This window comes from Spea bombifrons, chromosome 5 (genome assembly GCF_027358695.1).
Source record: "Spea bombifrons isolate aSpeBom1 chromosome 5, aSpeBom1.2.pri, whole genome shotgun sequence".
NCBI classification, from domain to species: domain Eukaryota; kingdom Metazoa; phylum Chordata; class Amphibia; order Anura; family Pelobatidae; genus Spea; species Spea bombifrons.
In genome coordinates, this window is record NC_071091.1 from 58,903,382 (window position 1) to 58,918,155 (window position 14,774).

General features: G+C 35.9%; 1 protein-coding gene across 8 annotated transcripts in view; it reads right to left on the reverse strand.

The window, feature by feature from the left end:
* The window catches only part of LOC128497386 (poly(rC)-binding protein 3-like), a 292,930-nt gene that overhangs the window by 10,507 nt on the left and 267,649 nt on the right, over positions 1-14,774 (reverse strand). For 6 of the 8 annotated variants that reach the window (XM_053467439.1, XM_053467438.1, XM_053467434.1 and 3 more), the window contains 6 exons: positions 10,402-10,530; positions 9,429-9,572; positions 8,501-8,542; positions 7,951-8,026; positions 6,350-6,402; positions 4,600-4,769 (listed from right to left, as the gene is read on the reverse strand). In XM_053467439.1, coding sequence (XP_053323414.1) covers positions 4,600-4,769; positions 6,350-6,402; positions 7,951-8,026; positions 8,501-8,542; positions 9,429-9,572; positions 10,402-10,530 — 614 coding nt within the window. Of the gene's footprint in view, positions 1-4,595; positions 4,770-6,349; positions 6,403-7,950; positions 8,027-8,500; positions 8,543-9,428; positions 9,573-10,401; positions 10,531-14,774 lie in introns of those variants that run through there. The other 2 variants (XM_053467436.1, XM_053467440.1) reach the window with 2 other exon arrangements.

Here is a 14,774-nt window from a genome sequence, read left to right on the forward strand (position 1 = left end):
TAAAGAAGAGAAATAACAAAAGGGTATTTCATGATTTGATGAGGATAACATTACTAAGACTATAATGAATAATCCATTGAGCGCCTAAGGAGTGAGCACCACTTTCTGATGCGTACTCCCCTGACGATCAAAGTCTTAACATAATAGGTGCTTTTTAATGTCAATGAAAGAAATAAATCTAAGAAATGCAGAGAATGATATAAGATGACAAAGCAAAACTTAAAAGAATGAAAACATATTTCCGTTGAGTTTTCCTAAGCACTGGTATGTTTGCCTTTAAGTTTTGAATTTTTAAGATAAGTCTTTCATACTGTCCCACTTTTTTCCTAACAGATGTTTTGTTAAATAACTATAATCAGGAATACAACCCATTGTATAAGAGAAAATATGAGACATTTTGGTAATTTAATAAAAAGTATTTCATTTTTGTCAAACTAGTGTTTACTGCTTTACTTAATGTATTTCACATACTGAAACCTGAAAACATTTATAAAATCATACACTGTAAACAATTTAAGCAAACATTTTTATATTAAAGTCCAATATTAGCTCATTAGACACACCGTATATATATTGTTCCAGCCATGAATATGAAATATTTATGGTCTAATTCTCAAATTTCCATACCTGGATAAAACGTTCATTACTATTATGGAAGTTTTTATTACACCATAATTGATAGATAATCAAGCAATTTATCGATGACACTTTTAATATATACATTTAATTTTTAGATTTACCTTCTGAGCTAGGAGATAATTAATAAGATTGTTATATGATTTAAGAATCACTTTCTTCTTTTGATTGCTGACAACAAATGAATGAAATAATCTCTTGAGGTCCATTGGTTAACCCATGGTCTTGTTCTGCATAATACTATTATTTTATTTATATATCAACCCTGTATTGTATGCAGATGTCTGATTTGTGCCTAAGCACAGTACTTACTTACTGACATGGCCTCGGCTTAAACACAGTACACTGAAACTGAGTTAGCCATAGAATACTGTCTCAAAAGTAGTTCTAGTACTTATTTTTCCTAAATAGCTTTGATGGACCATTTCAGATGATTCTTTTAAGCAAAATTGTGCTACAAAGTATAATATTGGGTATATTAAGGCCATTTCAATGTGCTAAGACAGAGTAAGCCAAATGCTAATTTCCAGCTGCTGTGAAACCACAACTTGCATAAGATACTGTATAAGAACTATGAAATAGTTAAAATTCCCTGTACCCCCCAGCTAGTTGTCGTGATAAACTCACCTCTAGTCAGTTCCAGCACAGGCTTGGAGAAGTGTGCAAGCAGCTAGGATTTCAATGAGGACATGTGCTTGCTACTGACTGGCTGCTTCAATCAGCCAATTAGTGGCAAGAATCATCAGACTACAGAGGAGGAGGGCCTCTGCAGGGCTGAGGGTTCTACCATGCCATGCTCACTCCTCGGGGGGGGGGATGTGCACACTGTATTGAAGTGGTTGGGTTCATCTGATTTTTGTTAATTGAAAAAAAGTTATAAAAATGTTTCAAATTTGTTATCCTACAAAGATAACTTAACGAAGAAAAGAGTTGGGTGGATACCGTTTTTAAGCTTTTAATATAATGGAATGTTTTATGTAAAATATATTTTATATATCTTAGTGTCTATTTATATAAGAAATGTGTTATATCTGTATTTTCTTGAATATAAGCACCCTTTTCCACAAAAAAACCCAAACATAAATAATGTAAAACCTAGATTTAGAAACTTAAGTTTTTCAAGGGCCTCAAATGAGCCTGGATTACTGTGTATTTTTCCCTGAAAATTAAATTCTTTTTTAATTGAGATAGCTGTGCTTAAACTGGGACATCTAAAAACAGCGGCCTGTTTGCAGAACCTCAGTCAGTTTTCAACATCACTGCACTAAATCATATTTTGGTATCCAAATTGTCTACATTGTTTATACCCAGGGTATTATAATACAATGCAGCTTATAATCATTTTTTATTTGATGCCAAACTACAGTCTCGAAAGGTCTCACAGGGCACATGACAACTCAATATTTCGCACTAGTCAATAGTGTATGAATTTGTAGGTATATATATCAAAGGTACAGAACACAGTAGGAATTGGAACACTACGAAGAAAGGCTTGCAAAGCAATTGTATTTTTTAGGTACTAAAGTATTTTGGACTATGTAAGGATGTTTTATTAATTGTCTTCAGGAGACCTTTTACACAAGGTTGAACAAGTAAAAAAAAAAGCCACAATGATAATCTGCAGCCAAGGGATATTGATTAGGCAGATACAATTTCAACAACGCCTAACAGACAACAGAATAGAATGCAAGCAATTTTTGTTAAGAGGGGAGCTTTCATTAGTTACTATTTTTATGAAATCTGGGTAGTTTTGAGGTCTGCTTTTAAATTGTCACATAACTCACAGATTTGCTAGTTGTAGACTCAGTCCCCACGGAAAACAACAAAGGTGATCAACTGAGTGTAACCAGATGACCATCAATCCCGAAGTAAGTTAACCAATCTCTCCCTTATTTAAAGTAGCCTGCCAGGTAGCTTATGATTTGGCACCACGTTATCAGATTAAATTTATTATGTATAAAAGGTCTCAAGAAAATGTACTCCCTTTTTAATGCTTGTTCCCCTATTTCTAAATTAGTCTGTGTCTGTGTAGCAGACTGTCATCATTAAATCTAAAACTTATTTTATACTAGGTTATCACCTAAAATGAAGAAACACTCTTAAGGTTTCTTTTTTCATATTATCCAACTTCATTAATACGACTAGTGTTTAACACTTATAAACAAAAGAACAGCACCATACATCAAAGAAATGTAATACATACACTGACTAGTTATAATTAACATTACAAAAGGCTACAATATCAGTCAGAAGTTACAGCATATCCATAAATTCTGTATCGTATCCACAGGAACCCTTACTTTCAAAGACCAATACTCTTGTGAGTACTTCTTACATTCTACCACTGTTCATCAAATCTAATCTTGAAAGTAATGAAACTATAAAAAGTATCTTTGGTTATGTAACAAGGGTTTAACCTTTTCTGTATCTTCTGCTGAGAAGTTAATGTATCCCAGCATCCAATTGCCCTTCCCTTTCTTTATTGCCTGTTTATTTAAGAGCTTTTTATTACTTTTTTTTATATACTTGGCACTGAAACAGTAAATGGGAGGATATTTGAATGCCCACTGTGCCCACAGAATTTTTTTGCAAAACATAGAGTGGAGGCTGAAAACACATTAATTGTGATGTGTTATTTTAAACAATATATGGGTAGCATCATACACACCATTGAGTGTTTTGGTAACAGTCACTTTAAGGGGAGATGATCGCAATGTATACATAGATCATACTTAATCATTATTACTCTGCTGCTTTAACCCCTTAAGGACAATGGGCGGTCCCTAAACCCATTGAAAACAATGCATTTTGAGCCCGTACATGTACGGGCTTTGTCATTAAGGGGTTAAACAAATCTAAATTATTTTCAAGTATGATCGATTGGATTGAAAAAGAACAAGCAAGACTTGTGTATTGAACATATTTGCTCTATTCTTTTTTCATAGTACAAAATGTACCATATTACCGGCTACCATTAATTCATCTAGTTTCATGTGTTAGTAATTCATTAATTTTGCCTTTCAGTTACAGTATTACTGGCCTTTTCTGCTTATATGAAAGCAATCATTGCAACTTATCATTAACGGTGGCGCTTAATAGCCAACAACATGATTACAACATAAAACTTGGTAATAGTTTTAATAAAAAGCCCTACCCTTGATTTAATCATTGAGGTATAGAATGCTGAATTCTATTTATCTTATCCTCATTATTTTGGAAGATTCATTATTTCCATGCGAGAAGTGGAGGAAGGCCACTGATTTCTATAAACCAGACAACTGCCACACTCATTTCCTTAACAGTAAGATTGATGATGGGTGACAAGCAAACATCTTATTATTACTACCCTACATTCCCTATATCCGCACCATTAATGGCGCTGCTAAATCCAATGCCTCTGTGTCATGAGCAGATATATTTATTAACAAGTCTGGAATGTAATTTCGAGATTGCAAATTAAATCTGTCTTGCAATCTGCTTTGCTATCATTGAATTATGGGCTACAAATACATATCTCATTAGCAAGCAGCCCAGATCGGTAAATATATTATTGGCTCACAAGACAGAAAATGGTTTTAGTAAGACCTTAGTCGAAGCCAAATAATAACATGTATGATGGATGCTGCCATATCTCCTGGCTATATTATTTAATGTGGCTATACTGTATGTGTCATTTAAATTGTTTATCATACTACTCAAACTAGAATAGGTGTGGAACTATTGTGGATAAAGATGCCACACGATCTTTATTGCTTTGGCTACCTGGCTTTATCACATATCATATTTTAAATAGATGACATAATGGTTATTTGCCGATTATGCCAAATATAGGGCCTTTCTGAGGCCACAATCAGCAGACGCCTGAAGACATTTACTCCAGTGTTTTTATATTACTACAATATAATTATTGGTTGGAGGATACCCCAGTATTGTCTACTGGTAAAGCCGATTTGTTTAACTTACCTGGCATTAATGAGGTACTGAGCTAAGCTGATGTTTGCAGGGGATCCTGTGATTGTAACTTGTCTTTCCCCATTGCCTTCTGAAGCATTTGCAATCTTGATCTGTGCTCCTGACATCTGTCTGATTTCATTTATCTTACTGCCTTGTCTGCCGATAATGCAACCTATTAGCTGTAGGGAGACAATGTATTAAGATAAGTACTTTACACATAGGAAAGCTTTAAATAACGTAAAAAAGAAAAGATAGCCAAGTGTCAGAATCGCAGGGCAGGTCAGTCAAATCTAGGACAGCGGTGCATCCCATAACAGAACTACCTGCTCCACAATTATTCTAGTCTATTCCAAACCAACTGCAATGTCTCAGTGTGTCCAAAGTAAAAAGGCATGCCCAATTAGAAAAAGGTTCATTGCTAACTAAAAGTCTTTACGGACCCTGTTGATTTCAGCCCACACTACTTAGCACTGTGTACACAAGCTGGTTTTATATTTCCAAAGCTTAAATGAGGGGCTTACAATGAAGCATGACAAAGTTTTCTCTGATCCTGAAAAGGTATTTTAATTTAAACCCCTTACCTCAATGTGCATGAGGGATGTGCTCCAGACCTTGGTTACTTGTCATAGTTTAACCTTTAACCCACAATGCCACTAAGCACATAATGGGGAAGAAGGAATCATTTTAGTAGGCTATACCCAGCTGCACTTGTTGTCCCTCCTTGGTTAACAGGAATGTAATAAAAATAGTTATTTATCATTTATTTATGCTAATATTAATCCTCCTTTTTTTTAAAAAAAGAAAGATATTTAGCAAGTTGCCTATGAGCACAAGTGAGTTGCCATTTAACTCACGTGCCCTCGTCTGCAACTAACACGATTAACAGTTGCGTTTATTTACATGTACTTGCAAGCAAGTGTATATTAGTGCATATGTATGTTGCATGTTGATGAGTCTTGTCAGTTGAGTTAACCCTTAGCTTGGCTGACCAATATATATATATATATATATATATATATATATATATATATATATATATATATATATACACACACATATTGTTATACTGTTTTCTTTTATTATTATTAAGAGTTAATGAACATGATATTTAAAGCCTTTTTTATCACAGATACTTGGTTTGGAAGTCCAACGATTTTGTCTCATTTAATGACACCATGTTTAGGAATCACTTTTCAGGGGGTACCTTAATGTGGCAGGTGAGCTTATGTGTTTTGGTCAAAATACAGCACTAAAATGTAATGTTTATTGAAATTATGAATTTGTAGGTTTTTGGATTTTGTTCTTCCATTTTTACGTTTAAGCATAGACTACAAAAGAGCCCAAATCAGTTCAGACAACTACTTATTGCAACTGTAACTCAATATGAGGAGCATGAAGGCTTCAAGAATTGCCTGGCGATATTCTCGTGTTGTGTAGAGGACTCTCACCTCCTATTTTTGGTTTGGTCACCCCTTGTGGCGATCGGTTTGATATACTAATGGAGATCTTTCCTTTCTAATGGCACTAGTCAGGGAAAAAACATTTTGGAACCTAAACCCAGGATTTTATTAATTCTGTAGCATTATCAGAATTCTTCCTTATGCTCAACATGGCTACTACACAATCTGTTGACAAAGTGTCAAAGGTGCTTCTCTAACAAGAATAGAGAATATGACCAACCATTTGGGTGCTAGATTTGATGACTATACAAAGTTATCGGTTCTCTATTAATGCCACTGGAAAAAGTAATTTCACTTACATCATTTGGAATAGTAAGTTCATGGGAACTGGTCGGTGATGTGGCATCCAATCCTACAAGTAGGAAAGAAAGAAAAGGAAGAGAAAAATTATGGTCAGAATTTGGTGAATGAGAGGTAAAGAAATACATATTTACTTTATCACAAATGAAAATAAAATAAATGAAAGGTCAGAAACTGCAGCAAAGAAAGGTACAGAACTTACAGCAATGCAACAGAGGGTGTTAAAGTGGTCACAAGGTTTACATAGACTTATTTTTTTTTGTCGTCTTTTTTATTAGTGCCCTTTTCCTTATAAATATATAGGTTTCTAGATTAACTTACTATGAAGCACCAGAAACCGATGAGCTAAACAGACAAAGTTGATTTTATACAAGCTGTCTGCCCTCCCTGTCTACATACAAAAAAAGTAAAGAAAAACGTCTGTTGAGTAATAACTTAAAAATGAACATTTAGGGTAACAAAAATTGTGTTTTTTTAAAAAGTGAAGGGTTAGGGCAGGATAAACAAGGAACACTAGTGTAGTTAGAAAAAAAAGATTAGTAAAGTTTCAGAGATTTTGGGAAGGAGGGCTTTTTGTAAAGGAGGATATAGATAATACTGTAAGTTGCATACATTTGTTTTGTCTATGGGAGGAAAGAAGGACAAAAAGGAGACAAGCAGTCGGATTGCTACATTTGGACAGGCATGCTACATATTGATTTCGGAAAAGCAAAAGGGGAGGACATTGAAAGCTAAAGGGCAAGCAAACACAAGGCAGAGGAGTTTTCCTTTTTTTATCACATATTATTGAGCTAGTTACGCACTATCCAATACTAAAATAAAACTTAGATTTTACGTTTTTGTTTTCAAAACCATCAGGAAAAAAAAGGAATTGAAAACAGAAACATGTTTTGGTTAAGAATGACCAATATTTTATACGTTAGCCCAATTACGTTGCTATGTCGATTCTATAACATTTCTTATTTCATATGCATGAATAGTGCGGTATGTGATAGAAAAAAAAAGATCAAAGCCTAAAGCATGTACCTAATGTTTACAAGATGTAACATTAAATAATGGCAAGAAAGTTATTCCATATATCTATATAGGTTTTTGTTCTGATCATTTCCCAATAAGCTCAATTACATGTAATAGTAGGATGGATAAATTGTGAAAAAGTACTGTAAATTTTTTATGAAATACAACTTTTACTGTTGTGGAAAACAATTCTTTTCTACATCATCGGTTGCTGTGGGAATAATGAAAGGCTCTGTTTTCCAATAAATTCTAAAAAAAGTAACTGCCTGTCTAAATGAACTGAAATGTTGCTTAGTATACACTGGTACATGCTTTAGTGATATTAGTTCCGGTATTGGAAGGAACAGTGTAAGTAAAAATATATCTAGTGTATGCTAATGGTACAAATTAAAGCGAGGCGGATTAGACAGAGAGATCAAATGGTAAACAAGGCACAAAAGAAACAGAAACAAGGTGCATCATGTAAGAACAAAAAAGGAAATTTTGGTAATTGAAGGAATTTAGTAAAAGAAATTAGGTAATGACCATGGGAAAACAAAGGTGTTAAGAAGAAGGGCATTCTCAGGGGGTCATGGGTACGTACCAGGGAAACCAGGGGTGGTCTGCCCAAGGGGAGTAAAAGGGGTATGCTGCATAGCCAACTGGTGAAGCTTGGTCAACTGCAGGGCAGGATGGGAAATTAGAACTAACCAATCAAATGTAATTATTTCAGAGTACAGAAAACCATCTATCGTTCAAAAACAAAACAATAAAACCGGATTATTCAAATTAACAGAAAAACGAGGATTCTTCATTCTTTTGTAAGCTATCATACAGACAATAAAACAATTAGAAAAAAAAATGCATATTTATCTGTTATTTCATGTAATGGCTACGGTTAATGTTATCATACAAATATATACTAAGGAAACTGAAAAATGCATGCAAAATTAATAGGTAATCTAAGTAAAAGACAGGTATTACATTTTATATTTGTATCTGAGACGTTGTACTTTCTAGCTAGAATGTTCTAGAATCTGGAATGTTTAATACATTCTACACGGATCATCAAAGGGAGTTGTTGTAGAAAGTACGTACTGCCCAGTACAAATACTAGGTTTAGGTTGGATATAATTAGCATACGCTGGACTCACGTCTGGATGTGGAATAGCATACTGCCCTTGAATTGCAAATGCCTGGAAAACAACAAGTAAATAAAATAAAAGTTACACTAGAGTTTTAGTCTGACAATGATGGTGAATAAACTGCAACAAAAAATATATTTGGTGAAGGATACCGATTGATTATATTTTTCCCAAGATATTTGCTAGAAGGCTCAAGCTAAGCCCGTGCTTACTTCCAAAACTTCACTGAACACAAATAATAACATCAAACTGATTTAGGGTTATGTATCATAAAACCTGTTGTACTGTACATACTAACACCGAACAAATACACTAGCGCAACAGGACTTTATCTCTTAATTATTCATGACATAATGAATAAAGTCAAAGAAGAGAACGCAGAATACGATAGGAGAAGTGCATAGATATTTTTTTGGTACTCTATTTACTGTATCTCCATGAGGCTCAACATGCAAATTGTTGATAAGGGATGGTTATGAGAAACTAGCAGAGTATATTCCCGCCAAAATCAATGGCAGCGCAAAATTAGCATGCGTGCTATGGAAATCTTGCGCAAGCCAGGGTTGGATGTAGATGAATACCTTGCGCTTGTGCACTACAAGGAAAATCAGCTGGAGGACTGGGAAACACCCCAAAATGTATAGATGGGATTTCAATAAATCCATCTATGCATTCATGTGCTAAACAAAGACACAATTACAAGGTAACAGTGGAGTGTACTATTTAATCACTTGTCTGTGTTTCTTATCTGTGCACATAACACATATGATATAGAAAAGGAGGGATGACACCGATGAGTTGGTATTGTGGTGATCCTTGCTACATGCAATACAGTAGATGGGAGGTAGGATTGTATCTACTATATATTGTTACCAGGTGATGTCTACAAAACCACATATATTTTTATACTATACCAGGATAAAGAAAGTAAACTAACAGGTGCTGGTTGAGGTTGGGCCAGGACGGTGTGATTTCCAGCTGAGGCCAAAATGGTGTCCGCTCTTACCTGGCCTCCAGCAAAAATAAGAGGTCCGGAGGCAGGCTTTGGCCGATAAGGAATGGTTGCACCTTTTGGCGGTGACTGCAAACAACAAAATCAAATGCACTTAAAAATGTATAAGTTTAAGCATTCCTTATCAGTTAACACAATACATTAGATATATATAGATATACATATGATATTTCACCTTCCCATGTGATCTTTTTTGATGGCCAACCCATATAAACTGCTTTAAAAGACAATATTGAAGCTGGGCAATTTTTTCCAGAAATACATTTGAAAAAAGGTCCTAAAGTACATTCACATATTTTTTTCCTGTCAGTTTCTTATTTTTGTAATAAATTATAATTATACTAATTATATATCTTCACCAATTATAAAGGGACCTAAATTAGAAGGTTAATAATAATAATAATAATAATGTAATAATGCATGCAAGTCTACGGGATTTTTTTTTTTATTTAAAAATAATATTATAGTAGGGACACAATATAATTTCAAGTATATCAAGTCGTATTTTTAAAGTAATTCTGTCTCTTTAAAATAGTCTTCTCTCTTGGTTTACGGGTATATTCTTGAAGCGGAAAGATCAAAGACAGCTCTATGGCTTCATAGTAAACAGCCCCCAACAGGCATTGTCTGCCAACAAACACTCTTTTTTTTGTCATGAGTAGCATTGTGGTTATCCTCCTACCCATAAGACATTCAATGTCAGTAGTTGGCGAGTCCATCTTGACTAGGACTCATTATGATCTCTAATTAGGTAAAACACCTTCATCAGGCTTTGTTTTCATGGTTTGGAATTCTTATAGGTGTGACTAACCCCCCACTTTGAAACCTAAATGGACAAATGTACATTTTACCAACATAGAACATGTTTGAGTTGAAGTGCAGAGAATGATTGTCTCACCTCTAGCATAACTACACAAATCTGTTTCACGCACTGAATGATGGCATCAGGAGTCCCTGATATTGTTACAGCCCGCTCTGTGGAATTAGGCAGCATATCTCCTGCTACTTGAACCTGGGCTCCTGTGGACTTAAGAAAACACAAAAATAAATCTTATTAGTATAAACTAAAAATGATCATTGTCAATGGGTACAGCCAAGTTCAAATCATCTCTCCCTGACTTGAACCCATTTTAGCTGCCAACACAGGTATCCAAAATGTTGCTTCTAGTAATTTAGAGAACATAAAAGACATACACTGACCCACACAGTCAGTCATGTAATTCTCACCTAAATTAAAATGATCAGTTGGTGCCTCAGTTGGTCTGATGGCACTATGTCCAATAAGTTGAGTTGTCACATTTTCCTCCCTCATCTCTCTCTCTCTTTTTCAGCTTGTCAAAACTTTTATTGGTATAAAAAGAGAATAATGTGGGGTTTTTTAAACTTATTTTGTGTGCTAAAAAAACTAATATTACCTCCTAGGCTAAAATGTCTCCGTGTTAATAAGATACCAGTTGCCATGAAAGTTCCAGGGATCAGAAGAAGCCAACTGCTAAGGCACTGGCAATTTGTAATAATCTAATACATCCATAATTTAGAAATAATATGTAAGACCCAGACATGAAAATAAATAACCCTGCTGGTTTATGCCTAGTAGCAATATTAATTCTTCACGCATCATTAATCCTTGTACTTGGCTTGTTATTAATTTTTATAGGATGTGACAAGAAATGCTTGTCATTTTATTGTCTTAATTTTTTTCTGGGAACATCACTAATTTGGGCTCTGTCTCACCGAATTGTATCATGACTTAGTTATAGGCTTTTAATTAAACAATAAGTTCTGGCTCGCTGCACATGGATTTTACTGAAAATGATAAGTTCACCTGGTTCACAGCTTCCTCCAGTGTCTTAAAATCTTTTAGTTTGCTGCACAGTAAAAACAAATTATGCCCACGCAACTTAAAGGCTCATTAAATAAACTATCATGAAACAAAATATATATCTGGGCGTTTTTCATTAGTAGGTACACTAAATGCCTGACTGCTTTTTCCCCGAGACAAACTCAGTCAATTGACAAAGTACAATGTTTTTGATTTGCATTCTGTCTATATACACTAACCTACTATTGCCATAAATGGGGTGGTAGTTGGAGAATTAACCATATTAATTAAGTTTTTAGATCAAATGTTTTTCTTTAACTTGTTATTTAGCTGTTTTTCAGCTTGATGACTCTTCATTTGTCAAAATATATTTAAGAAAAACTGTCCAGTGGGTGCATTTTATTTAAAACCCTGTTTTTTTTATTGTGGCCTTTTATTGTGGAACATAGCATTTATTTTTATAATGCAGGGTAAGACTTGAAGTATTTTCTTGTCAACCTGGCACATCACTGGCCCTCCAGACCCATCAGGGTGGGGACTCAAGAACAAAAGAGTTACTTAGTGGAGTTTTACAATATACAAATGTATGTTTCCACACTAAAATATCAAGCTGCTACTGCTTACCAAAATTTGGTCCAATCCACTCTTAAGTGGTTAGTCTCCAGGTTAGTCTCTTTAGCAGGGAGTGAATTTTAGAGCTTAACCACCCTCACTGTATACATGTTATACTCTGTTTCAACTGTAACCACTATTCATTGAGATGAGAGGTATTGATGTGTTCTCTGTCAATGGGATGGGCTTTCTTGTCCACTTACAGATTACCTAGGCACTGCTTATATACAGTACATACACCACGAATTGTCACACACTTTACACCAAAAGTATATCATGACTTTAGTACTAAACCCTGGTACATTTATCTGCATGTATATACACTCACTGGCCACGTTATTAGGTACACCTTGCTAGTACTGGGTTGGACCCCCTTTTGCCTTCAGAACTGCCTTCATTCTTTCTCCAAAGTGCTGGAAACATTCCTCAGAGATTTTGGTCCATATGCACATGATGGCATCACTGAGTTGCTGCAGATTTGTTGCTGCACATCCATGATGCGAATCTCCCATTCCAGCACATCCCAAAGGCCATTGGAGTACAGTGACCTCATTGTCATATTCAAGAAACCAGTTTAAGATGATGTGAGCTTTGTGAAATGGTGCATTATCCTGCTGGAAGTAACCATCAGAAGATGGGTACACTGTGGTCATAAACGGATGGACATGGTCAACAACAATACTCAGGAAGGCTGTTGTGTTTAAATGATGCTCAATTGGTACTAAGGGGCCCAAAGTGTGCCAAGAAAATACCCCCACACCACCAGCCTGAACCATTGTTTTAAGGCAGGATGGATCCATGCTTTCATGTTGTTTACACCACTGACCCTGCCATCTGAATGTCGCAGCTGGAATCGAGATTAATCAGACCAGGCAACGTTCTTCCAGTCTTCCATTGTCCAATTTTGGTGAGTCTGTGTGAATTGTAGCCTCCGTTTACTGTTCTTAGCTGAGTGGCACCCGGTGTGATCTTCTGCTGCTGTCACCCATCTGCTTCAAGGTTCAATGTGTTGTGCGTTCAGAGATGGTATTCTGCATACCTTGGTTGTAACGAGATTGATAGTTGATTGGCTGATCAACTATTTGTGGAAGCATTGAACAGGTGTACTTAATAAAGTGGCCAGTGAGTGTGTGTATATATATATATATATATATATATATATATATATATAGTTGTACCATTTAATAAAATCATTATGCAAGTTTCCAACTATGCAATTTGGGATGATCCGCACACAAAGATATTTTCGTTTCTGTGCCACTTCTAGGTCATTAAGACACGTGATAAGTAACAGATGACCACTGTTTACTTAGTACATGTATATACAAAGCAAAAAGTACACTATTTCCTCAAACACAACCATGAAATTGAATCAGCCGATTCAGTCTCTTAGGAGGGTTAAAGTGATTATTAAGGGGACTCTATCTCCTAGACATAGAATTTACAATATCAGCAGTTTTTTCTTATGGCTATTTGTTCTAGGACCTGTAGTGTTATTATGGCAAAGATGAGTAGATCTCCTTTAACCCCTTCCGTACCGGCGTTCTTGGACTGCGTCTTCACTTGAAGAACGCAGTTTTATTTAAATATTTTAATTCCATGCTCGTGATTCGCTTCAAATTGATCACGTGCACGGAATTGAGGGGGAGTGGCTGGTACGGATCGCTGGGGACACCCAGCTGTCAGTAGCAGCCGCCCCTCGCGATCCCAGCATCCATAGCGACGTTGGATCGTGCATCATCGATGACATACCTGGTACGCCCCGGTCTGTGGGTGACACCCAACCAGGAAGTACCAGGTACGTCATCGGTACAGAAGGGGTTAACTAACTCAAAACAGATAATGGACATGTTGTCCATCGCATGACTTTAGTCAGAGACTTCTATGGCCTGTTAATATACTTGATAGCTTTCTGTGGCCAATCCAACTTGTAGTTACCCTAGGGTATCTGTCCCTTATGCCCCACAACTAAACCACACATAAACACACTAATTATCCTAATTCCATTCAATCAACTTGTTTTCTAACTATATAACACATGTACAGAAATAATAACATGTTTCAAATATCTTAAAAATGGCTGAGGAAACCCAAAGTCAAAAAAAACTTTTAACTTTTAGATGGGAAACTCATCTTAAATAATAGCAGAGTTCCCTAAGGGCTACACCAGTCTTAAAAAGCACTTTGCAAGCCACAGGGTAAAGAGGTATTTTTGGAAACATCTCTTTTCTTCTCATGAGGGCTACAAATGTTCAGTCAGTAATGTATGTTCAATGCCTTTTGACTGCTTTCTTAAAAGGGTAGAGATACTTGTGCTATTGTTTATCCCTTCAGTGGCATCTTGGTACTCAATAACTAGTGACGTTAGTGCTATGCAATTATTTGGCCTTTTAAAGTGTAAGGTTGGCCTTTACAGTAAGCTTTAAGGTACATTTCTCTGTCATTTTTTCCTAAAACATGGCTGTAGGTTCCAGGACCTGTAATGCTGTTATGCCAAGATGAATAGATTTCCTTTAATTGATGAATCCAAAACAGATAATGGACATGCTGTCCATCGCATGACAGCAGTCAGAGACTTGGCCTGATAATGTCATACATACTCATATGCTACTGCGCAGACCTGTTTTGTTTTCATGTATCTTCTCTCATTGTCCAGCCCTCTCCCTAAGACAACAGTCATACCAAAGAACTCTCCAGTCTTCCCTGTATGGGAGGTTTGATGTTTGGCTTGGCCCATCTTGCTCCCCAGCTGTGCCTTACTCTCCATCTCTTTCCTGCCACTTGAAAGACAGTCCTGCTTCTAAGTGTGGCTAGCCATCACCAACACAGGTCTCATC